Here is a 27,993-nt window from a genome sequence, read left to right on the forward strand (position 1 = left end):
CAGAGAAAGACAGAGAAAAGCAAACAATCCGCTCGGGGAAGCACATCGTATATCATTGAGGAGTTTTAGTTAATATGTAATACGTGCTCTGATCGGGTAGCTTCTCAGCCATCTGCCAATAGCGTCCCTTGTATGAAATCAACTGGGCAAACAAACTGAGGAAGCATGTACTTTAAATTAAAAGACCCATTGTCCGCAGAAATCCGAACCAGCGAAAAATCCGTACTATATATTTAGATATGCTTACATTTAAAATCCGCGATAGAGTGAAGCCGCGAAAGTCGAAGCGCGATATAGCGAGGGATTACTGTATACAGATACAAAGTAACTATGTACGTACACTTGTTTTTGGATCAGTGATAAATTGTTATATTGTAATTATATTAACTGTGGAATAACAATGACAACTGAGTAATTAACTATAACGTTACTTTGTATTACACAGTAAGTATGGAGTAATAACTCATAGTTACACTGTACTTATACAGGTAATTACATAGTACTGTAGTTGCAATGTAATTATGGACACTTAATGTAAAGTGTTACCGAGAGAGATTCACTCAGTTATTGCCATTCATTTTCAAAGCTACACATATATTTTAATAGATGAATGATGTTAGTGTAAGCGGGTCTAATATGGGGCCTTCATAAAAAATATAATGTTTTACCTCATAAGGTAGAAGTACATAATAAACAAGAATAATTGTGTCAGATATTTGAAATATTATATTGTGTGATTCACTTTAAATGTTTAAAGTCTAAATTGTCTTGGTTACAATTGAAATTTGTTATTTTCATACTCTAATGGACATTCTGTAGAAGGCTAGATTCCTAGTAAAGGATCAAATATTAAAAATAACATTCTTTATATATAATATGCTACCGTGGATGTTCGTTTGTTGGTCCAGCATTTTAAATCACCTGTAGCTCGCAAACCATTTGACCTATTGACAAGAAATTTGGCACACATATACTACGTGACGTCTACTATCCACTTTCGGGGTTATGATTGACCTCCAAGGTTAGTCCTCATTTTATTTTTATTTTATTTTATTGTAGGATCAACTCTTGGCAGTGGGTGACCATGCAGCACATGCATACAGGCGTCATTCTCATCTCTACCACCTTCTCCGTCACTTCCCCTACCTCTTCATATCTTAAATCATTCTTGAGGCAGATTGAAGACTTAACTGCCAACTTAAGTGAAAAGTGAAAAATTAAGAAAAACGTAATTGCAACACAAACACTGACTTTAATCAGTTTTAATGTGAAAAGATGCCAAGGAAGGAAGAGAAGAAGTGGGCCGCTAGGATGGAGAAAAGAAGAGCTGCTCAGGAAGCAGCAAGCGCTTCAACCTCTGAGCAAACGAATGATAAACATACAGAGAAAGAGGATGAAAACTATGAACGCTCAACTCAAGTGTATTCACTTCATGTTATCATGCAGTGTGCAGTTACTGGTACATAAATAATCACAGACCTTGTCTGAAACAATACCCAACACGCTTATGCTTGAAATCTGTCATTTTAGCCTTCTACAAGTGGCTCTTAGAGGGCTTGGACCACCGGTAAAAGAATTAGATATCAAAAATATGGTCATATTCATGATCATCAACCTCAAAAGAACATAAAACGACACTCCACCTGCCTAGATTACCAATCCCCATTATTTCAAAGTTTTGTGTGAAGGAGTAACTCTGACCCCTCGTATCCCAATAGGAGGTGAACTCCAGGGGTCGGTTGATATGGTATGCTCAACTTCAAGTCGTTCTGATCATTTTTGCTGAAGACGCCTAATAGTTTAGTTTTTATCATAAGTGTGTAATTTACTTACCCGTAAAAATATGGGCCACAGATGGCCTAAACATGAGGGTTTTTCAGGTCTAGGGGGACAAAAATAATTGGTAACCCCTAAAAGGAGGATGTCATCCAAAACTTGACATCAAGACAAGTCAAACAGTATGTCATATGTGCGGATTTTCTTGTACCTGTCAGGAGGCATCGGACAAAAAAAATAAAAACTGAAGTGATACATCTTGCCTGAAGAAAGGGGCCTGAGTTGCCTTGAAAGCTTGCATATTGTAATCTTTTTATTTAGCTAATAAAAGGTGTCATTTTGCTTGGCTTTTCTCTACATGCATTGAACAGTAATTCTTATCAACACAATACACTGTGTATTAAAAGACCAGAAAGTTGTCTGCAACTTTATATAAATTCATGTAATTTCTGACAATATAATCAGTTACCATCAGCTTACAGTCCTTTTTTTGTATTTTGTCCTGTTAATTGATTACATCAAATGGTTTTTCTTTTAATTAATTATGCTGGCTGGTAGGTAGGTAGTGTCTATGTGAAAATTACCGCATTGCAAATGACCCCCTGTATTCTTCAATAGAATATTTTTCTTAAACACCGTCAATCCATATTTTCACATTAACTTTATGCTTCAAACTTGCATATCAAAAATAAATTAAGTGCAGAGTAATGTGCCCATACGACTCATAAATCATTTGTTTAGTGTCGTGTGAACAGTGCAAATTGACAACTGGCAATCAAATGCAATTGTGGAAAGCAGCAGCTTGAATACAGATTAATGAACACATAAAGACGGGGTAAACAGGACTGATCAATGACTGTTCACATTGTGTCATTACAATATGATTAAGAAAAAAACAATGCAGACAGTTTTATTATTTTCAGCCTTGGAAAGGATTTGTGCCACACTTAATTTATTACAGACGAATGCCTGGATGATGTATGCATCATAAATTGAATGTAAGTTGAGCACAAGAAAAGTTAAACGCTCCAGATCATTGTGTTTTCTGCAATTCTGATAACGTCACCATAGTTAGTAAAAAGTTTGTTTTTTCTTCCATTGTTTTGCTAAATCTGCTAAATCGGGTTTCAGGGTCAAATGAAGCTAAAGCCTTTTTTGGCAGCATTGGGCTTTTGGCATGAAGCGGCCATGCTTTCATCTTAAAGAGTGCCAACCGATTGTGGTATTAAAACATTTAAAAATACATTAGCACTTGTATGTAACAAGTACAATCGGCCCTTTAATGTTAATCTTCACAAAAGAAATTATTATGCCCTACAACTGTGAGCTTACTTTATAATCCCATAATGGGCTCTATTGTCAGTAGGTAAGCATGAATATGAATTACTACAAAATACCAAACAGAAAAATGTATGTGTACTTATACCTTGAGACACTTTCAAAGGCACATATTGCACATAATGGAGCAATAAACATAAACCACCTTTATAATAAACTAAACAGACACTGACCGTGAATCAGTACAGCAAATAAAACAAGGGAAACTGGCACAGCTTCGTATTCATGCATTATCTCCATGCCATAATTGTTTGGGAAAGAAAAAAGGCAGAAAGGGCAAGTTGGTTGGCAGGATGTCATCAGATCACAGATTCCTGTCCAGATGGTGATGTGGCTGGGAAAGGCTTTGGCTCACATTAACACTTTAATGAGTAAATCAACTTCAAAAAATGGATGGCTGTAATTATGGCACAATATGGTGCTTAAAAGGACAAGAGCAAGAAAAGTGTACATCAGGCAGCAACATCAAAAAGACACTCAATATTAAAAGTAAAAAACATTCAGGTCCGTGGGAAATACAGACAGCTACAAGTGACAAAGTGACTGAATGTGTCATAAAGTCTGAATGGATCATCTCTTAAAAACGGCACTTAGGAGCGGAAAAAAGGGACAAAACGAATAAATACATAAAAAATGGACAAATAGATAACTGTACATGTGGATGAATTGATTTGTTGCACCCTGGTGCCCAATGAAGCCAACAGGACTGCGTCATCTACAAAAAGCAGTGACGCAATTCTAATGCCATCGAACTGCAAAAACTCCAAATATGAACATATGATTTTAGAAATGTTAGCACATTTATTAAAAATAACTGAAATATCACATTGACACAAAAAATCAGACTCATTACTCAGTACCTAGTTAAAGCACCTTTGGCAAACATCACAGCCTGTAATCTTCTTGGCTTCACACACCTGAGTTTGGGTTTTTTTCTGACATTCCTCTCAACAGATTCCCTCAAACTCTGTCACTGGTGGAGAGTAGTTTCTCAGGTCTCTTCTCGGGTTCAGAAATGTTCGATTGGATTAAAGGATACTCATGAAGTTGATCCTAAGCCATTTCTGTGTTGTCTTGACCTTGTGCTTAGGGTCATTTTTCTATTGAAAGGTAAATCTTCAGGCCAGTCTAAGGTCCAGCATGCAGTGGAGAAGTTTTTCATTAAAGATATTCTAAGTTGCTCCCTTCAGCCTTCATTAAACCCTATCTTCTCCTTGACCCTACCACTGAAGTATAATGGCACAGTATGATGCTGCCACCACCTTGCTTCACTGCTGAATTCGTATTGCATAGGCCAGGGGTCCTCAATCCCAGTCCTGGAGAGCCGCAGTGGCTGCAGGTTTTTTCTTCTGACCTGGTTGCTTAATTAGAAAGCAATTCTTGCCAATAAAGCACTAACAAGCTATGAAATTAAATTAACTCTGCTATGTCAGGTCATTCTCATATCCTAGATTTTCTTTCCCTTTCTATCATGCAAATGATTTGAAGGCTAAAATGGACGAGTAATTCTCAGTCCTTCACTTTTTTCTCTTCATTTTTCTTCCAAGTATTTAATTAAACCCAATAGTGCAGATAAATACACACAGGTGTAAATGTAAATAAGCTAAATGGAGAAATGCTGCTCTCTCTTGCATGTTATTGATAATAAGGAGCAATTAAAATAGCTGTTTAAGACAAAATTAAGCAATAAGGGCTCAAAATCACTGAAGTGAAGCAGAAGTGTTACTTTAGCAATAAGTGCTTTTTATTAAGCAACTGGGTTGGAGCAAAAACCTGCAGCCACTGCGGCTCTCCAGGACCGTGATTGAGTACCCCTGGCATAGGCGATAAGTGGTACTTGGTTTCCTCCAGACATGATGTTAATTTTGGTTCCTTCAGACCATAGAATCTCTTTTTCACAGTTTGGGAGTCCCTTAGGTGCCTTTTTCTGCATGTGTCTTTTACTGAGGAAAGGCTTCCATCTAGCCATTCTAATATATAAAGCATCAATCCGTGGAATATTTCAATAAAAGTTGTCCTTCTCAGAGTTTCTCTCATCTTCATAAACGTTGTCTGAAGCTCAGCCAGAGTGATTACTGGGTTTTGGTTACTTTTCCACCAATTGCTCTATTTGGCCAGCTCTAAAGGGGAGTCATGGTTGTTCCAAACATTTTCCATTTAAGAATTATAGGGCTCACTGTGCTCTTGGGAGCATTCAATGTGGCAGAAACGTTTGTTGCTAATATCTGTACCTCAACACAATCCTATCACTAAGCTCTGGAGGCAATTCCCTCAACCTCATGGCTTCTTTGCTGCTCTGATACACATTGTCACCAGTGTGACCTTCTATAGACAGCGGTGTGCCTTTCCTCATCATACGTGATCATTTGAACTGACCACAGGTCATCTATCTATCTATCTATCTATCTATCTATCTATCTATCTATCTATCTATCTATCTAGTATATTTTACCTTTCTTATCTATCTATCTATCTATCTATCTATCTATCTATCTATCTATCTATCTATCTATCTATCTATCTATTACCTAGTCAAGGAGAGAGCCCTCCAGTCCTTAACCTATCAACCAAATAGCAACGGTTGACATTTCATTAAATTGCTGTGAACAAATGTTTTCTTTCTTCTCCACAGGTACTGCCATGATCAACTAGACATGTTTTTATTTCTGTCTTTATACAAATTTTTCTTTTACAGTAACAGAGGGGGTGACAAATCTATCAATATCCCTTTTTGGAACTTCAGCGTATAGTTGCAGTTGAATGTATGTGGTTCAGACTTAAATGTTGACATGAGTAAGACACAATATTTGACAGTTTGCCTTTTTAGCTGTTTGAGGATAGTTGAAGATGAGCATTTCACCGGACTGTTGTGCTTATTACAACAAACTCACTATTTTAAATTGAAAAATATATTGGTTTTTCAGTTTTCACTTGATTTGTAGTTCAGCTAGCTAGGGTAGGTACCTGGGGAGCATTTTGTGCTTGATAGGCCTCTTCCACACATTATTATTAAGCTTCTCAGGCAGCATCATTAAAAATTGTACTGCACAGTAGTGCAGAAACATATTGAAGAAAACCTGAATACTCTTTCTGCTACATATTTAAATAAAACTAAGAAAAGGTTTGCAAATCTAAAGCTCCTTCCTGGACACAAGGTTCCAGTTCTTTGCAGGACAAATCCATGGACTCACTTAACAAAACATGCACATGTTTGGGAAGTTGGTGGAAAACTCTAGTTAAATCCACAGAGGCAGTGACCAGACTGGGATTCAGACTGAGAGTAATCGAGCTGTGAGACAGCAGGACGCACCGTTGTGCTCTAAATTCCTAAATCTGAAACACTAATCTTGAGCTGACAATGGAACACTACTGGGGTCTGACTGGACAACATAAGAAAGAAAATAATCATTAAACCACAAAGATTTTTCACTTGAACTTGAAGCTGCTCTTTCTAAGACAGTTAGTGAGTTTCATCATATTTCATCAAAATAATGACCATTTTTTACAGGTCCACTTTACAGGTCCATTATTGGAAGTGTTTTATCTTTATCTTTTATGTTTCTGTATCACATTCTTAAGACAGTCTGCTTCATAAATTTAAAGAGTACTTTAAATACTTTTTACATATTACTTTCCCCATGTAATTTGTAGTGTTGGGCAAAAAAAAAATTAACCTTATTTTTTCGTAAAGATCAGACATAGCAAAATTTCTGCTAGAGAGAGGCCAAATAGTGACTAACACTAGACTAAAGCAAGCAGAAGAAATAATAAAGAAGAAATAATAATAATAAAAAGAAATAATTCTCACATTACTCTTGTCACATAATCCACATGTTGTTATTTATTCATATGCTTACAACTGAACGATTAAATTGAATAAAAGACCCGCCTTTACCACTCATTCATTCGTCAAGAGTCCTGTCTTCATTTCAAAAGCCTGATCCCATGTGATGGGGCTTCCTGTTTGTGGACTACTTTCATTGGCAAAAAAGACATGCATTTTGCTCATTGTGAGCTTACGACTAAATGATTTCACATCTGGATTATGTGGCATGATTAACATTAGATTTTTTCATGGATGTTTTGATATTGCCTGGTGTTGCCCACTGTTGGTCACCATTGAGTCCTATTCTATCAGAAACTTTATTATGTCTGTTATCCAAGAGAATATTAGATTAAAATGTTTCTTGGTCATCATTACAAAATGCACAAAGAAAATAAAATGTAAAAAATCTATTACTTTTGGAAACAGCATTCTTATAAGCAGTTAGAAGGAGTGACCTGACACTGCTACTAAAATCAACCATTCCACTGTGGAATCTTTCTGTTTTTGTACACTGAAGCAGAAATCTTTCAGATCTTATGCATCCCATTCCACTCACCCTCTGGTCATTTATTTCTTGCCATGTTAAAAACTCAGATAAATGGAGACCAAACATCATGTCCTACTTTTAGGAGTAGCAGTAGTCGCCTTTTACCAATTTTCCTAATTTAGGAGAGTTCTTGAGCTATCATAATTCTCTAGGAACTTCCAGAAATTGACATTCAGGCAGACATTCTGGGATAGGTAGAATGTTTTAGAAATGACAGTGAACTTGTAAAAAGACATCGATTTGATAGAGAAAGAATAATATTAGTAACAAATCTTGTACATCATGTACTCTATCTTTGCAAAGAAGCCATGCGTTGTTTCCAAAATGAAAGTGTTAGCAACATTACATTTTTTGGCCATAGGGAAGATGAAGCTTTGCAATAGCAATGATCTGGGTATGTCAGAATTGAACATTTCTCAAATTTTAAAACAAACTTTAAATCGATTGGCTGGTGTGGTTGATGTCATACACATAAACATCATTGTGTGGATGAGCATGTAAATGTGAATCATAAGCAATCTTACAGTATCAATACACAGTTGGTCACTAATGCAAACACTTGATGCTCTTATGAACTGGCAATTATTACTTGCAGCTTAGTGTAATATCCTACCTTATGATGTTTTCCTTCTTCTTCTTCTTCGTGTTCTACTTCTACTTTGAATATTATTATTCATATTATTAGTATTGTCTTTGTTGTAAAGCCATAACATAGCATAGCCGTAACATTAGTATTAGAAAACAGCAAAACATCATCACCATTTCTAAGAAATCTACAACACACCTTCATGAGTGCCATTTTGCAGTTTGGGGTGCTGTAAAATTGTGATGTTATTCAATCTCAAACATAAACTACTGCTCTTTACTGGGAGTGGGTGTATCACACTTGAAATAGCGCTACTTAAATGGTCTACAAATTTCAGCAACCCCAGTAGTATTACACTATTGGGACGCTTTAAAGTGGTGCGGAGGTTGCTGGGAAGAAGGATTATTAGGTGCTAGCTTTATAAGGAGCCAAAAGACACACAGAAGGATCGTGATCATTTGTGTTTATTTGTTTTTACGCTTCACACTCTATTGCATTACAAGTAACAAATACCATTGAGTACAGTTCTTTCTGGATTTATGTGCTTATACTTTGCTTGCTTGTCCATGTGTTTTCGTTAAGGATGGATACATCCAAATCACAGCATATCTTAAAGCAACAACTGGAACCTGGTAGGACAAAACTGTACATTCCATTCAAAGGCCTGTTCACAGGGGGTTTTCATTCTACTTATCATTGTCATCTGCATTCGCTTTAGTGGACTTTATTTGGACTCTGTTGTAAGTATTAATTGTTTATCATGTAATGACTAGTATTTCATTTGGTTAGTGTTTGTTAAATAATTATTGCCACTGGGGGAATTTGGGTGAAAGTTTTAGTATGTGTTATTTACTTACTGGTTGTTTTTTGCTCTATTCATTTAGTTAATATATTCTTTATCGATTCATTTTGAGCCACTTTATTACATGTCTCTGTTTGTAAGTGTGCAAGCTGGGTCAAGACTGGGTGCCTTCCTGGGGTCCCCAAAATAAAATAAATAAATCATCATTTTAAAAACTGTGGGAATCTGAGCAGCTCATCTCGACCGCAAGATGCTTTATAACTACTTCTCGTGTACTAATCTGACGTAGCACAAATTCTTATCCTAGTCAGACTTTCAGCGTAATTCCCAGCAGTAACTCTGAGATGCTTGATAAATACAAGCACAGAACAAGACGATTTTATAAAGGGTCTTACCTACAGGATGTGAGATGAGTGAACTTACCTTAAGAATCATCTACAATTATTTGAATAAAATTGGCTCAATCAAGTATATAGTTAAGTTTTAGTGGTTTCACTGTAGGGCGGCACAGTGGCGCAGTGGTAACTAACTAAATACAATAGCAGTACACTTCTGCCACATATTATGCCATATTGCCATTAAAAGACACAGCAAAAATCAATAACACCTTAGAATGCCAACATTCATTATCAAATAATTTCCACTGGGCGGCACGGTGGCACAGTGGTAGCGCTGCAGCCTCGCAGTTAGGAGATCCGGGTTTGCTTCCCAGGTCCTCCCTGCGTGGAGTTTGCATGTTCTCCCCGTGCCTGCATGGGTTTCCTCCTGCAGTCCGAAGACATGCAGGTTAGGTGCATTGGCGGTCCTAAATTGTCCCTAGTGTGTGCTTGGTGTGTGTGTGTGTGTGTGTGCACCCTGCCTAGGGTTTGTTTCCTGCCTTGCGCCCTGTGTTGACTGGGATTGGCTCCAGCAGACCCCCGTGACCCTGTTGTTAGGATATGGTAGGTTGGATAATGGCTGGATGGATGGGTTTCACTGCATAGCCATGGCTTTTATGAAGTATTGCTACACATTGATTGCATATGTACAGAACCAGTAATTCAGTTGTCACAGCTTTATCTGTAAAATAATTCTAAGCACCTACGTTTATGTCTTCCAAGTCCAAGGAGTTCAGCATGATGTTATTGCGCTTCCATATGATTGGAGGCCTTGGTGAACCCTGAATTGCACATGCCAGCACCGCACTTTGACCCACGGTGGTAGTGGTTATGCTCACTTTCAGATCTTCAGGCAAACTTAACTGAAGCACTTCTAAAAAAAAAAAAGACAAACAAAGGATGAAGATTTGCTACATTTCAGATGCATTTTAATAAAGTGCATTAGTATGAAGCATAAAAAAGTCAAACACTTAACAGTATGGCAAGAAATTTGAGAAGCATTCATATAATGGCAAGTTTGTAATCAAAGGGTGTTTGAAAGTCAATTTGAAAAATGTCACTTGTTACGTTAAACTTGCCATTCACTCAAAGAAAGGCAGTAGTAAACTAAGACATGCCCAGGGTCCAATGTGCAGCTCGTGATAAGCACCGCCAAATGCTTTCCAGTTTAACTTCAAAGTCAGCATTTTATGCAGAAGAACGCACTTGTCACCCTCCTTCATTCTGCAAGCCAATGCAGATTATAAATGTAAAGTCCGAGCTTATTAAAAGACTTAAATAAAGGACCAATTTGCCTAGCAACTTTGCTTATCTGTTAGGCAAGGAAATTTAAATTAAAAATACAATAAAAAAACTGTCCTTTTAAAAATTTCTGCTGTCCCAAAAGCTTTCATTTAGAGACACACTGATGTGTGCCAGCCTTCCGCAAAGACATAAATGGGCCATTTGGCAATGCAGAAACTAAAGAAGCATTATTATATACAGTGACTTTCATGGCATACACCATCCTAAACACTTGTCTGGGTAAACAAACCAAACAAAAAAAATAAACACAAAAGCTACAGTAAAAGATAAAGAAGATATATGATGAAACCTGGAAGGAGACCCAATGTGAGCCCAAAGCAAAGAATAACATTGATTACTGACATGATTACTTAAATCTTTCAGACAGGCTTTATTCCCTGGCTCGTGTAATTTCTGTAATTATTTTTTTTATTATTATGATTTTTTTTTGTGCAATACTAGTTAGGTTTATTTATTACTTTCTGTTGTTGTATTGTATCTTTAAACATCCCTCCATTCCTTGTATTATCTGGTCTGGGCCACCCTGATATCACTTCTGTTGGGCACCAGGTGATTGTTTTCATTCGATATTTCTGGTTTTTATGGATTTTTTGATTTTGCTGTTTGGTTTGTCTTGTAGGCAAATCCATTTTTGCCTTTTTTAAAAATTATTAGACATATATAAACAAAAGTGCGTGTGTGTGTGTGTGTGCGTATGGAGCAGTCCACTCTGCTCACGCTCAACCACAGCCATTAGATGGTGCATGCATGCACTTTTAAATTTTTCCCTCGCTTACTATGAAAGACCGTTGTGCAGCAAATGTCGATATGCAACAAAATGAAGAGATACAATGTTGAAATGAAGCAATAACATGAAAATGAAACACCTCGGCAATGGAGTGCAAGGCTTGAAGTTTTCACTAAAAACAAGTATTTTCTTGAGACAAAGATTAACAGGACTCATATGCCAGTGATATGGCTAAGATATGTTATTTACAGTGTCTTCTTACAAAAGCCAGTGGGGCAGCAAGCACAAGGTGGGTCCTGGTCTGGATACTGCCTCCCCCGGGAAGCTAGGTGGCAGCTCTCCTGGACAGCAATGGTTCCCCGGATTCCCTCAGTGCATCCTGGGACATGGAGCCCATTTCCTCAGCCCTGTTGGGGGCCGTGGGTGCCGCCAGGGGGAGCTCACAAAGAACCAGGGGATTTATATTATTACTACAACCCGGAAGTACTTCAAAGTCATGAGGACGGAAGACCGCAGTACTTCCGGGCTATTTAAGAAATGAGGATGTGGCATTGACCCAGAAGAAGAGATGGAGTGCTTCCGGGTCATGGACTATTGAAAGGACTGGTCAAGACCCAGCACGCCAAGCCGGAGTTGGGTGGTAGAGTGACGGAGCTGCTGGGTGGAGACGAGGATATTGATTATTGTTTATTATTGATTATTGGATCTGTGAATTGTGGAGTGTGCGCTGCTTTGGGCACTTTATTGAAGAAAGCATTAATATTCTTCTTGGTGCTTTTTATAAGTGTGTCTTGGACGTCTGTCTGGTAGGTTTTATGGGGCAACAGCGCCTCTAGCATCCACTATATATATATATATATATATATATATATATATATATATAGTGACACGTGAGTCCCTGCCTTGCACCCCAAAACACGAGGCTTAGTCTCAGTACTTTAGCGGCCGGCTTTATTCAGCTTGAAACAGGAACAGCACGGTTATTTATTGTAGCGGGGTCTGCCACTCTTCTATACACAGATGCAGCAGTCAGGCAGGATCGTGGCCAGGTTAGTGGCCAGGTTAGTGACCAAGTGAATTTATAATGTTCCTTGCATCACCCATCAACATCAGGTGCTTATAGCATAACTATAATCGGCTCGGAGTTGCTTCTGTAGCACTCCACTGCAGCGTGGTGAACCTGCAGTTGACCCGGCAATGGACAAGCAATCTTTCACTGACATGCCTATCGCACTTTGACATGTTGTCCTGTTGGGGGAGTCCCAAAAAAGTTCAGAAACCTCACAATATATGTGTACAATATCTGGGTAAGAATATAAAGAACAAGCTGGTTAAATTTGCAGATGAACTATGTGGAACTATGTAGAAATATAGAATTAGCCACAACAACAACAACAACATTTATTTATATAGCAGATTTTCATACAAAAAAATGTAGCTCAAAGTGCTTTACAAAATGAAGAATAGAAAAATAAAAGAAACAGTAAGAAAACAAAATAAGTCAACATTAATTAACATAGAATAAGTAAGGTCCAATCATTACAGAGAAACTTTTAAATTTTTGTGGCAGATGACATTTTAATATACGTTGTGACAGATAGGGGGCGCTATCGCTCCCTTGAACCCCTGTCCACGACTCCAGACACCAGGTAAAAGTCCAATAGTTGACTTTATTAAATCGTCACAGTGCACAAAGCACCCTCTCCTCCACTATACTCATACAATTGCAATAATAAACACTATAAACCAATCTTCCGACTCCCAGACGCGTTGCCGCCCTTCCACCCAGCTTAGCTCGCCATCTGGGAGTTCCCATAGTCCTTTTATGAAGTGTTCCCAATCCCCAGTCCATGTGATCTTGTATCCTTCTGGGTCAGGTAAAAAGTCCTTTTTCTTCACCCCTGAAGCACGTCATTCCCCTTGTCCATGTGGCTCGGACGTACTTCCAGTGTGTAAAGTAAATAACAGTTGTTCCCCCCTGCAGTGTCTCCTAGTGGCCCCCATGGCATCCAGACGGGCTGTGTATAAAAACTGCAATGTCCATGATGCCCTGCTGGTCTTCGGGGAACCTCCATACTGCAGGGAGGGCTCCACCTGGCGGCTTGGGGGTACTGGCTGGGATAAACGGCCGGCCATACACCACAACGTAAATATAAAATGTTAAACATAGGAGGTGAAAATGTTAAATCTGAATGCACAATGGGAGAGTTGAAAATTGAAACTACACCTTATGAGAAGGAGATGGGAGTCACAGTGCTGACATCACTATCTACATCCAGACCAGTGCTGCCACCCTAACTTTCAGCAAAAGCTTAGATCAAGCAACCAAAAAAACATAGACATGTTAAATAAGGTAAACATATAAAATGTCTAACTAAATAGAATAGCAGTACACTTCTGCCACATATTATGCCATATTGCAATTAAATGACACAGCAAAAATCAATAACACCTTAGAATGCTAACATTCATTACCAAATAATTTCCACTGGGCGGCACGGTGGCGCAGTGGTAGCGCTGCTGCCTCACAGTTAGGAGACCCGGGTTCACTTTCCCAGGTCCTCTCTGCATGGAGTTTGCATGTTCTCCCCGTGTCTGCGTGGGTTTCCTCCGAGTGCTCCGGTTTCCTCCCACAGTCCAAAGACATGTAGGTTAGGTACATTGGCGATTCTATTTTGTCCCTAGTGTGTGCTTGCTGTGTGTGTGCCCTGCGGTGGGCTAGCACCCTGTCTGGGGTTTGTTTCCTGCCTGACCCCCGTGACCCTGTAATTAGGATATAGCGGGTTGGATGATGGATGGATGGATAATTTCCACTACGATTAACTTCAACAAAATGGCCTCTGAGTGACACATTGACGGTGCACACTATGCAGTAACGCGGGCGTCAATAGGACTCTGAATGACACATTGATGGCATCTGAGTGACACATTGACAGCATGCACTACGCAGTAACGCAAGCATTGATAGGATGTGACAAGTCATGTGAGTGAGTCATTATATTACAGCAAGACATGCTAAATTTAATTCAGTGATGTGCAGAGTTGATCATTCTTTCATTAACACATACAAAACCATTAACTGATATACAGAAGAAATTGTATTACTAAAGAAATTTGAGTTTAAAAATTGTGTTAAATGAATTACTGATTGGGATGAGAAAACTTAGATTCTGGAGTCAAAAACATAGAAACATCGGCAGGACCAGAAAAACAGATCTATGTGGAAAAACATAGGAGAGGCTACACTGATCCAGGCAGTGCACAGAAGCCATTATGAAGGCTAATTACATGATAATAATAAATAATAATACATTTTATTTATATAGTGCCTTTCCCATGCTCAAGGAAAGTTATATAGCACAACATGTGGAGAAGAAGTCAAGGGAGGAAAATCTTAAGATATAAAATACACTAGTGAGGTGTCACCTGGAGTACTGTGTGTAGTTTTGGTCTTCATATTATAAAAAAAAGGCATAGCAACACTAGAGAAAGTTCAAAGAGGAGCGACAAGGCTGATTTAAGAACCACAGTTAAGGTTGAAAAATAAAGAGCAGAAAAAGAGTCCTATAACAAGCAAGGGATCATAACCAGAGGACTACAAGAGAGAGATAGTCAAACCCAAAATGTAATCCAAAAAATCGTATTTAGAAAAGATAAAGCAAAAGTCAGTAACCAAAAAGTCTCTTGATGAGGTTAATGTAAGAAAACGTCTGAAATATTTAATCAGAGTCCATCAAACTTGTATAATTATGGATCCAATTTTTATGTCGTTATGCTGATGATGTAATTTGTGCTATTTCTGGGACTGTTCTCTGAGCTACAGCGACACACAATGACAACAACTGAAAGCAAACAATAATAAGGATGAACTGTTTAAAAATTAATCATATTCATATGCAAACAAACAAAATATAAACACAAGGAGGAAAACGGATGAGTCAGGGAAGGAAATCGTCCCAACTATGAAGATGAAGTTACGAGGAAAGATTGAAGGAGCAAATGGAGAATAAGAGGTGACAGATTGAAGAGACTGAGTACCGTCATTTTAAAATGAGCTCATCAACAAGAACAATTGGCCCAGTTGCAAACTTTCTAAGGGTAAATTTGACCCAAATGTTATAAAGTTTTTTGAACCATACACATGTGGACTAAATTACGAAGTAGTATGGTAAACAGCGGTACTCTGGGGACCAATTTTTGTTTTTTCTCACTCATATCTTTTATGTTCAACCTGCATTAGTAAATGCACATGACACACTATATGAAAAAAAATTGGATTGTTATGATATTTTGGCCTATTATTTACTGTTTATCTTTTTCATATTCTGGTGTGAGGTTTCCTTTTCAAAATAACATCTGGTAAATTCAAGGGCTTAAATGACGGTGGGAGATGTCAAAACTACTCCATTGTGAGAGGTTTATTAGCTGAGTCATGTTACACCTCCAAACAAGCATATGCCTTGGCCCCATTGAATTTTGTTTTGTCACATTTGCTTCAGTCCCAGAGTGGAAACGTAACTGACAGCCTTATTGCTTTAAACAAGTAAAATACCAATCTTCAGTTGATTTAAAATGAATACTTATGGTAACTTCAAAAACATCATTGTTATTTAACAGTAGGTACAAATGTAACTGCTTTGGTGGAGTTCACTTGGCTCCCTGTTCAAATAACAGGGAAGCTGATGCTCACTGAATATAAAATAGGCGCCGTTCTTATCGTTCACACTCATTCAGCTGCTGTATGGAGTTTGAAGAGGTGTTTCCTGCTAAATACACTGGCACTTAACTGTACTGCCAGCTGTATGAAATTATTGGATTCGCCTTTCTGAAAAATCTGCAATGACTGTTTGAAAAGGAAACCATATCTTTGTGGTTTAGGCAAGGGATGTCGCTGCTCTAATACAAGGAAAACATGGGGGAATATCAAATAAATTGGAATGCACCTCACAGTCGCTGACCGGCATACATTATGTGGCGCTGCTCTTACTGTTTGTGATTTGGAATTCCCAGGGAGAAATGTTTGTAGCGAGCGAGACTGAATGAACCATGTGATCTGTGCTTGCCCTCTATCACGCATCAAAGAAATGTATGAGATGACTGAAGTTAACAAGGAAATTGCTACTCGCTGCACTCTGTGTACTGTATGCTGGCATGTAGCTGTGTTCTCTATGAAAGGCTTAAACAGCCAGCTTTAAGCAATAGCACCCTGATAAACAAGGATACTCTGCATTCCATTAACCCCAGACTGGGAGAACTCAACTAGCAGGTAACCAAACCAGCCAGATGGAACAAATAACCGACCCCTAACTGTAAATCTTTTGAAGTTCAAACGATCATTTTTGTTTCTGGGAAAATTTATTTTTTCATATTATTCAGGGATTTTGACCCCGGCCAAGACTCTCATTGGGAAAGATTGTCAACTTTATTTATTTTTTTTTGTGCACATTGTAATAAAGCACAAAGAAGGGAGAAAAAGGTTTAGAGAACCGGCCCCTATATTGTACAGCGTACAACTCAAAATTACTCAAGCGTTCAAAAAATGGCTCCAGAGCAATGTCTGGTTCTGTTTCCAAAACAGGGACAATTAAAGAAAGAAGGAGTTGGGCTTTTATAATAGCCAGGGAGAAAGAGGTAGGGTCCAATAATTGAAGCCGGACATTGATGGACTGAAAGCCAGAAGTCTACGTGACCATCATCATCAGGTCCTTCCATGAAAACCCTAAATACAAAGAGGACTGTTTGACTTATGTTAGGTAGATTGCCCAGAGGGGACTGGGCGGTCTCTTGGTCTGGAACCCCTATAGATTTTATTTTTTTCTCCAGCCTTTGGAGTTTTTTTTTGTTTTTTCTGTCCACCCTGGCCATCGGACCTTACTTATTCTCTATGTTAATTAATGTTGACTTATGTTTATTTTTTATTGTGTCTTCTATTTCTCTATTCATTTTGTAAAGCACTTTGAGCTACATTTTTTTGTATGAATATGTGCTATATAAATAAATGTTGATTGATTGATGACCTCGGTAGGGGGCGCAGTCATGCAAGGGAAGCAGGAAATACTTTAAGTTGGTTTCCCTTCGTGGGATCTGTAGGAGAAGGAAAGGAAAGGTTAGTGTACTTCGAATAAAACTGGTCTTGTTTTCCACCCTTGGTTAAGCCCTTAGCCTGCCTCCCAAGCGCACGTGTGTGACAACGTTCACAGAGATGGGAAGTTACCTCCTACATTCCAAAAGTGTGTAATTGAGGAAGCAGGCTTATAAAATAGATGGAGGGAGGGATTGATATTCAAGGGGAGATTATTGGTTTGGAATCATACGATATATAATGAGCTGGGTGTGAAACAGGATCATGGCATGGATGAATAACAATTCCAGGATTTGCAGTGCTTTGAAAAAGTATTTAGATCCTTTCAGTCTTTTCACATTATGTTATGTTCCAGCCTGTCGCTCATACATGTCAGAGGGTCCCCCTCCAAGATTTTTTCAAGTACGTGGTACCACCCCAGTCAGAGAGAAAAGGAGCTCTGTCACTAACTGTCTTGTCTTTTCCTTCCTCCAAAGTGTAGAGAAACTTCCCAATATGAGCAAATGACGCTGCCCCTTACTGTCTCTGTGCCAATAAGCACGACTGTTAGGAAGGAGGCATCACTACTTTACTGAGCAACCAGAGCAAAGGAGATCCTCATTCAATTGATGGCAGACAAAATAGCCATTGTTATTCTAGATATGTCATTCTGGTGGACACAGTTTATGTTTCATTTTTCACAAGTAAACGGGGACAGCTCGGGATGGTTGGCACTCCAAAATTTATTGCTGTTTGAGCCTGTCATTCACTTGGATGATCACAAGCAGGTCAGGTTAGAGAGCATGCACTGGTACAGCGCGTTGCTGCACCCAACACATGTCAAAACAGCTCAGGATCGTGGTTGGCAACCCCCCAGGCAGACATGACGTCCAGAAACGACCCTCTTTCTGCTGCAGCCAGGTGTTACGTGGACGTCCCCTTGGCCTGGTCCAGCCGCTTGGGTTCTCAACAACGAGAATCCTGCAAGCCAGTTCACCACTGGGGAATTGTGCCACATGGCCTAGTGCTCCCTCACAATGCAAGTAATATGCCTCAATCAGGATGACCACAAGCCTCATGCCAAAATCATTTAAATTCACAATCTCTCAGAATGACAAAGTAAAAACAGGATTTTAGAAATTTTCACAAATGTATTAAAAATAAAAAAACTGAAATATCACATGGGCACAAGTATTTGGACCCTTTATTCAGTACTTCACTGCGCTGGGCTGGCACTTTGTGCCCTGTGTTGGCTGGGATTGGCTCCGGCAGACCCCCGTGACCCTGTAGTAAGGATATAGCAGGTTGGATAATGGATGGATGGATGGATTCAGTACTTCATTGAGGCCCAGCCTGGAGTCTTCTTGGGTATTACATGATAAGCTTTGCACATCTGGATTAAGGATTTTCTGCCATTCTACTCTTCAGACTATCGGTGGACTTCTGTTTCTAGGTCTCTCCAGTAATGTTTGATTGGATTCAAGTCCAGACTGTGGCTGAGAAACTCATGGACATTAAAGAAGTTGTCCCTAAGCCACTCCTGGGTTGTCTTTCCTTTGTGCTTAGGGTCATTGTCCTGCTGGCCTGTGAACCTTCGGCCCTGTCAGATGACCAGTGCACTCAAGTTTTCATTAAGGATATCTCTGTACTTTACTCCATTCAGTTTTCCCTCAACTCTGATTTGTCTCCCGGTCTCTGTTGCTGAAAAACAACCCAATAGCTTGATGCTACCACAACCATGCTTCAGTCTTGGAATGGTGCTGTGCAGGCGATGAGCACAGCCTGGTTTCCTCCAGACATGACATTTAGAATTGAGGCCAAAAAGTTAAATTTTAGTTTAATAAGACCGGAGGGTCTTGTTTCTCCTAGTCTAATCCTTAACACTATTTTTCTGAAGCTCAACCTGACTGACCATTGGATTCTTGATAATCTTCCTTACAAACGGCCGTTCTTACCCCAAGTCCTCCTTGGCTGGGTGGCCAGCTCTAGGAAGAGTGGTAGTTGTTCCAAACTTTACATTTCGGAATTGCAGAGATCCCTGTGCTCTTGGGAACATTCAATCCTGTCACTAAGCTTTGTTATTTATCTGTTTTACTCGTCCTAATCTTCAAATTACATTTTGTCTATTTTTTTTTTCTTCAAACAATCACACAAAAAGGACTGAAATGATTTTCACATAATTTTGCATGTGGTTAGCCATTGGTCGAACTTCAAATGCAGTCTGTGTTTCAAAAATGTAATCAGTAACAGGTTGTAAGCAGGTGCCTATTTAGTGCAATGAGATAATACTTAATCATATCACATGCCTGGCCCTTGGTCATAGGAACTGTTAACAATATGGTTACATCCATGCAAAAACAAATAAAAAGGCAGCTTACACTTTCAAATTTAGATACAAAATGACAGTGCGAGAACACCACAAAGATGAATATAAAAATCGGGAGTGGTCTCCCCTAGACTTTCACATATACTCAAATATGGGGATGGATATTTGAGGAGAAAACCCAAGACAATGATTATATTATGTACATTAAAGAACCATCAACAACAAATCAAATCAAATTAATAATATATTGAACAATTATTATAAAAGTAAAGTTGAATAAATCGGACTCTGCAACTACATGAATAATAAAAACAAAAATCGAGTAACACTTCTGGTTAATGGATTTGGCCACAAAGTTAATACAGATCTACAATTTTGGTGTAATAACCACATGCCAAATTTGATTCATCTATCTTGTTGCAGGGAGGTCAAAATTCATCAAAATCTCTAGGTCGAATTTTTTCGTGATTACAATAATTTCTCGTATACTTCGTATACGAGGAAGTAAACATTAGTAACATCTTCGAAACTACAGGGTGGCCCACAAAAAATTGGCCCACCTCCACCAAGACCGACTCCTGTCTCGTCTGCTGCCGGATAGGCGGATGCGGTCATGTCTCCTGCCTTGTTTCCTTTCTGTCTGATCCCTGGAAACCACTTTTGAGGTGGCAGTATACTAAAGTGGTCAGTGCATACTAGTGCAGCCAAAATTAACGACGTGCAGCATTCGTAACAAGAAGGAATTGCAATAGAGGAAGTGTACGTGCGGATACATTCCATCAAAAATCAAGGGAAAATTTTGCCGATCAGTTTCCTCACCGTAGACAGCCAGTTAAAACAAACGTCCACAAGTTGCTGAAAAAGTGGCACGTAACGTGACTCCATTTGTAATGCCAAGAAGAACAGAGATCTTCCTGTACACACGCTTGCAGTTGTTGCTGAAACGGACACAGAGATGTATTGACACACAAGGAGATCACTTTCAGCATCTTCTGTAAATGTGAGTACTAAATTTGATCATTTTTCTCTTCACCATGTAATGCAGTCATCTCGGTGGAGGCAGGTCATTTTTTCGTGGGCCACCCTTTAGTATCAACATGCAAAGTACGAGCAAAACTGAATTCTGTGTATTCCATCTATCCATCCATTTTCCAATGATAGGGTTCTGGGGAAGCAGAGCCTTTACAGCAAGCATCAGGCGCAAGGCAGGAACTACCCCTGGACAAGGCAGGAAACCATCAAAGTGGAACACACACACAAACACATGCACACATTAGGGCTATTTTAGCAAATCAACCCAAATAAACTGCATGTCTTTGGATTGTGGGAGAAAAGCCATGTGGACATGCAAACTCCATGACAACTGGTCTCCTTACTGCAAGGCATCTGCGCCACTGTGCCACCCTATTCATATATACAAATATAAATATATATAACAGTTTCAGACTAATTGCCAGGGACATAGGAACATTATCCTTTTTTATAAGATTGCATCAAAATGTAATTCTTGAGACGTTACCACTATATATTAATAATGTCTTCTTAGGAAGTACTAGTAATTTTTTTAAAATAAACAACTCAATGTATTTATATAGTGCATATCCAAAAAATGTATTACAACGTTTCATGTCATAACCATCACTTATGTACTGGACACAGCTGGCAATGGTGAGCCGCAGTTTATTATCTCATCACTACACGTAATGTGGACTTGTTACTTCAACTGATGAAATACAAAGAGCGCCACGGTGTCTTCAGATTCAAAGAAAAAAAGCAATTCCTGCTTAAATGGTAAAATGGCAGAAGCTACACCAAGTAATTACTTCTTCTAAAGACAGCCACAACAATATCTGGATTGAAAAATGCAACAGAAATGGAGGGTAACATTAGGGGAACACTCACGACAACCCTCCATACACATAAAATAATACCAAGAAAGCCAAAGGCATTCAAAAATGCTGTGTTTTATTCCAAACCAAACCATTATTGGAGTACAAAAAGTAAAAAGGAAGAAATAAAACCAACTCTGCTGCCAGATGGGAAGGCCTGTCTGCTGAAAAGTTCCACCTAAACACTCCGTTTGTCACCTCTCTCTCTAACTCTCAGTCTCACTCTCTGTCACACACACAATTCTTGTTCCCCTTGTTCTTGCTAGCAAAATGACTTCCCAGCTTTAAACCTGAAAAGCTCACAGGCCTTCAAATGTACTCTATGGGTCATCTGGGCAAAGAATATATAAATAAGAATATAGAAAGTGGAGCTCCAAATCCTTGTTACTGCTATGTACTGCTATATCTTTCTGGGTTAACATCTGGTTGCTCTCTTGTTGGAGGTCATCCCAACTTCAGACCTTCTCTTCAAAGCAAGCCACCTGGGCTCATATGAAGAGCCAAGAAAATTCAATGGCAGACAAGAAACTTGCCTGTGATCCTGTTGTGCCAGAGACTCTTGTTCTGCCAATAATGATAATGATATGCTTCTTATTTCCACAGCTGCTTGTACTGTATGTTCCAAGTTAAAGCAGCAGTAAAAGCTAAGCTAAGTGCTTTATTTTTCTCTAATGTTTGAGTGTTTTGTCCTCCACTGCCTGTTTTGAGCTGTGTGTCGGTAATTTGTGATAGCATTAAGCTTGAGATAAAAGAGCCTATGTTTCAATGAGTGTGTGCCTCCTACAAAACTCATAAAGAACCACTGAAGGATAATGGATAGATAACAGCACCCAAGACTGAGTGACAGGTAAATGTAAACTGCCATCTTAAACATTCAGACTGGTTATCAATGAACTTCTTCTTTATAACAGGAGGCAGAGAGAGCATGACATTGTCATTAAGAGATCGACTGTCAAGACTCACCTCCTGAACCTCGAATCATTAGTTTTACAGTGGTTGACTTCACAACTGTGTGTTATAACTGTATAATATGGGCTCATGTGACATTACTTTATCCATAGCGTCAAACAATTAATCCATCACAGCATATACAGCTGATAATTAAATGTGGGAAAAGCTGAATAAGGCCATTGAAGATGGACTGCTTATAATTATAAGAGCAAAACTTAAAAGAAGTGGTGAGGTGGAATTTTGCTGTTATGCACCAAAAAACTTGAATACTTAACTGATTGACATTCGCCAGGGTAATACTGTGGAACATTTTCAAAACCTGCTAAAAAACCATTACCTTAATATGACTTTTTTGTAGCTACATTTTAGTTGTATACTTAATAGACTATTTGGGCATAGAATTATCATAATCTTCAGGGATCTGTAATCTGTACTAATCTCTACTCTTCTCTCCTGTTTCTTCTGTGGTGGTGATCAGCACCACCACCACCTGATATGGGTGCCATGCAGCACCCTGTGTAGATGGAATGAAGGTGACTTCCCCAGATGTCCACAAGACCAGCATCATCAAATACTATCGATTTAAGAACATTTGTGTTAGGTAGAATACCAAGTAGGGACTGGGAGGACATTTTGGTCTTGAAACCCCTGAAGATTTTATTTTTTTTCTCCAGCCTAACTGGAGTTTTTATTTGTTTTTCTGTCCTACCAGCCATCTCACCTAACTTAGTTATATATACTGTATATGTAAATATATAAAATCCAACATCTGTCTGTCTGCTTTTCACGAGAGAACTACTTAATGAATTTACATCAGGTTTTTTTCTATAATTTGCTTGAGCATTCCAGTTGATTTTACGACTTCTCTCATCGCACTAAGTATAATAGATCGTTTGCAGTACCGATTTATTTGTGTGAATCTGTGACAGACACAGCAGGCCAAGGGGAGGGGGTTGGGGCCCTCCTCACTCACACGTCAGCCTCGGGGCGCATCTTACCTCCACTAAGCTAGTGAACAAGAGAACTACTTAACGGATTTAGATTGGGTTTTTTTCTATAATTTGCTTGAACATTCCGGGTGATTTTGTGACTTCTCTAATCGCACTAAGAATCATAGCTTGCTTGCAGGAGCAATATATTCATGCTAATCCAAGACAGAGGCTGCGGGCTGATGGGAGGAGGAAGTAAAAAGCCCGGGCTCTAGAAAACTATTGAAATCCTGTAGTTAACAGTGGTTAACTTGGGTTCACAGTGCATTGAGAAAGTATTCACGGACCCACACTTTTTTCACTGTTTTTTGAATACCAGAAGGAAGACAGCCAAAAGGCCGTTATCTCTACAGCGCCATTACTTTGCAAATGAATCTCTATCTGTTTAGGTGTATTGGTCTGGGAGCTTCTGGCTCAAGTATTCACTGGTTCATGTTTCCACTGACCCCAGGTGATCAATGAACAAGGCAGATAAGATAGATAGATAGATAGATAGATAGATAGATAGATAGATAGATAGATAGATAGATAGATAGATAGATAGATGTGACAGGCACTATATAATTGATAGATATGTGAAAGGTGCTATATGATAGATAGATAGATAGATAGATAGATAGATAGATAGATAGATAGATAGATAGATAGATAGATAGATAGATAGATAGATAGATAAAAAACTCTTTATTGTATTTATATTCTTACTAGGGGGGCCAAGCCCCCCGGCACCTTTGGCGCCCAACCCCTAGTTGAGGCCTTGTAGGCTGCCGCTCTTGCGGCCAAAATCATGAAATTCTATAAATATGTAAAAGAAAATTAATTATTATTTAATGGAGTAAATATCATAAAATGAGAATAAAATCTCTAATCTGTTACCGATTGGAGTATTCCCGTTAAAACAAGGTCCACTATGCTCGTATTTATAAGAGACTAAATAAATGATCCATTCGTTTTAATTGACATTCTTACAGATAAGAAAAACTTTTTTTTTAAAATGACTCATTTAAATAACAGGAAAATCATGTGAAAACGAAAGTGGAATGCAATGGGTCATCATAACTCCACCTTCAGCTAACTAAATCACAAAAATACAAACATTGGTGTTATGAATAGATCATTTTTTTCAATAGTTTGTTTCTGTGAATGAAAGTTTACTCGATCAAAAATAAAACCCACAACTTTCTTGATATTAAAAACCACTACTTTCTTGATATTTTAGGTTATAATTTAAAAACGGAATAAGAATCTGAAAATCTAACAACATCACATTAAAGTTCGATAAATTCAGAAAAAAATGATACCAAACATATACATCGATCAATCCATTTTCCAACCCGTTGAATCCGAACACAGGGTCACAGGGGTCTGCTGGAGCCAATCCAAGCCAACACAGGGCGCAAGGCAGGAACCAACCCTGGGCAGGACACACACACCCACACCCCAAGCACACATTAGGGACAATTTAGAATCGCCAATCCACCTAACCTGCATGTCTTTGGACTGTGGGAGGAAACCGGAGCACCCGGAGAAAACCCACACAGAAACGAGGAGAACATGCAAACTCCATGCAGGGAGGACCCGGGAAGCAAACCTGGGTCTCCTAACTACAAGTCAGCAGCGCTACCACTGCGCCACCGTGCTGCCCCCATACATATACTATATGTTGGTTTTAAAATAAGCCAGATTTAAAGTGTGACATATAAACGTGACATAAAATTGTTGCACAAAATCACTGCACTTTTTGGTTTAGGATTTTATATATATAGAGTAGATATTGTGGACTATTGCTGTGTCAGGGGCTCTCTGGTGCCCCCTTGTGGTTACTAAGCATCAACTAGATGAAAACATACATATAAGACCACAACATTGTTACAGTCTGCTTTATATGTAAGATATACAGTATATATATATATATATATATATATATATGTATATATATATATATATATATATATATATATACAGTATATACATTACATATATATATATATATATATATATATATATATATATACATATATATATATACAGGCACTGTAGGTTTGTACTTAAGTTGAATTTGTATGTAAGTCGGAACAGGTACATAAATTTAATAAATGCTATTGCTGACCGACTGTAACCAAGTGCACTGCCAATGAATGATGGAGTTTCACCTCTCTCTGACCTTTTTATTATTTCTACTTTATTTTCAATGGTGATGGTTTTTCTTTTCTTTACTGTATCATCAGCACTTGTATCAGACTTGTGTTTCAGAGACATTGTTGAAGGGTGAAGACAAAAGATTAAGATGAGCTCTTCTGCACAGCACTGTACACGCTATCACAGCAGGAAGGCACCCGGTGATGGCAAGGGGTGGTTCCATCACCAACCCACCTCCACTACAGTATGCTGCCTGGAGCGTCTGCCCACCGAGAACAAACATGGTGCGGCCAAAGGCGGGTAGTGAATCGCCCCCATTCAATAGGCAGCCATCTGATGCACACTACAATGCTACCCCTTACCGCCCTGTTCACCCTGAATGGCCTCTGTTCAGCCACAACCAGGTTACTGCTTGCAGCATTACCAACCGCCCACTGAGAACGAACAGGACAGCCATGTGTGGTGGGTGGGAAGTGAAACCGCTTGCTGCTGGGAGCCGCCAAAGGACACTACACTGCACAGGCAGTCGAAATCGACCCCCAAAACGGTCTCCATCTAGTCACCGCTTGCAGTGTGCCCAGGCCGAAGATGACGGAGCGGCAGTTACTGAGGCGCATGTGTCGCAGCTGTGGCCCCGTTCATATGTCGTAGGTCAGATGTCCGTAACCTGGGGACTACCTGTGTATATATATATATATTGTTGTTCTTCTGAATTAATATTCAGCAACCTTACAACCTTACATGTTAAGGGAAGAAATGATGGTTCTGTGCCACTATCCAGTGGGGAAAAGTAAGATAAGTGTCAGTGCAGGATGGCTAAGGCCTTTAATAACTCTGTTTGCTTTTCTCAGGCAGGGAGTGTTGTGTATGCCCTGAACAGAAGGCAGGTCGGTGCCATTAATTTGCTATGCCGCCTTCTCCACCTTCTGTAGTTGTTGAGATTGTTTAGGTAAGCCTTTTAATGACTCAGGGAAGGTGGGCTGTTCTCAGCAACACTGGGCGTTCATTGACCTTAAATGGGTGGACGGAGCAGCTGTTAAACCTATGAGTGGATATGCCACGCTCAGCTTCAGTGGCTTAGATCATTAAATCTTAGATTTGATTGAGCATTCATTCATTTTCATAAATTCCCATTTAAGGTCATGGCAAAGCTTATTTTGAAAGCACTAGCTGATATAAGTTTTAAAGGAGTGGGCTTGAAAATGAAGGGAACTGTTTTTAGGCAGTCCGCTTCTCTCTTGGAAGGCTACAGGGCCGCCTTCAGTGTTTAGTTCCTTTATATTATTTTGGTCCCTTTTAACTTTCCTAGTCTGAAATGCCATCCCCGCCTGCAAGATAATGTGACATCTTGCTGTCAGAAGGGACCTGGTCATGAGTCATCCACTTTCTTCTCTTGTCTCTTCCACAGATCTCTACTAACTCTGTTAGAGTAATTATGGGGTGCCTTGCCACTTGCAGAACTCCCTGTTAAGCAGTCAAGGAACTCACTGTGAGCAGATTCAGCTGAAACCTGAGGCTACGATTAACATCAAAACCTAGTATCACAGTTTGCTGTTATATTTTTATTGTTTGGACCATGGAGGTTGGGAATGGGGGGGTTTGTGACATGTCTGTAATGTTACAAAAGCCTTGCATTCCACAGGAGGAATTAAAAAGTAAAGCCCTTTCTAAATGCATCGCTTGGCCAAGGGCAAACAGTGTATCAGAAAAGAACAAAAGGAAAAAGGCTTTTTAGTTCTATTTTATTAAATATTATTTTTTTGCTGGCTAAATTATGTATAGATTAACATTGTCATTTAATTTTATTTTAATTCTTTTCATTTTTATTACTATTTAATTTAATATTGTTTCTTTGTATCAGTATACTGCTGCTGGATTATGTGAATTTCCCCTTGGGATTAATAAAGTATCTATCTATCTATCTATCTATCTATATTGTGATCAAATAATTAAAAAAATGCTGCTTATCAACAAAATAAAAAATTCTGACTCAAACGTATGGTACATCGCACGGTTTTAGAACTGTAGAATTATTTAGAACAAAGCAGCCTGCCAATTAAGTGGCTGAAACTGAAGAAACTGCAGACAACAACTGTTGCCTAGGTGTTTCACCAGTTGAAGCTTTATGGGAGAGTGGAAATGTTAAAAACACTGTTAAAAAACGCACATGAACTTTGCCAGATGGCACATGGAAGACTCTGCAGTCAGCTTGAAAAAATCTCTATGGTATGATAAGATAAAAATCAAGCTGTTTGGCCATCAGAATAAACATAGCAAATTATCAAAAACACATCGTCACCACTGTGAAGTATGTGTTGGCAGCATTAGGCTGTGAGGATGCTTTTCTGTAGCAG

At 38.9% G+C, this 27,993-nt stretch overlaps 1 protein-coding gene across 2 annotated transcripts in view; it reads right to left on the reverse strand.

Moving 5' to 3' along the window:
- fstl5 (follistatin-like 5) overlaps positions 1-27,993 on the reverse strand; it is a 1,124,912-nt gene that overhangs the window by 192,826 nt on the left and 904,093 nt on the right. For both annotated transcript variants that reach the window (XM_039750328.1, XM_039750329.1), the window contains exon 7: positions 9,960-10,126. In XM_039750328.1, the coding sequence (XP_039606262.1) occupies positions 9,960-10,126 (167 nt within the window). The remainder of the gene's footprint in view (positions 1-9,959; positions 10,127-27,993) is intronic.

The sequence above is a fragment of the Polypterus senegalus genome, chromosome 4, assembly GCF_016835505.1.
Source record: "Polypterus senegalus isolate Bchr_013 chromosome 4, ASM1683550v1, whole genome shotgun sequence".
Classification (NCBI taxonomy): domain Eukaryota; kingdom Metazoa; phylum Chordata; class Cladistia; order Polypteriformes; family Polypteridae; genus Polypterus; species Polypterus senegalus.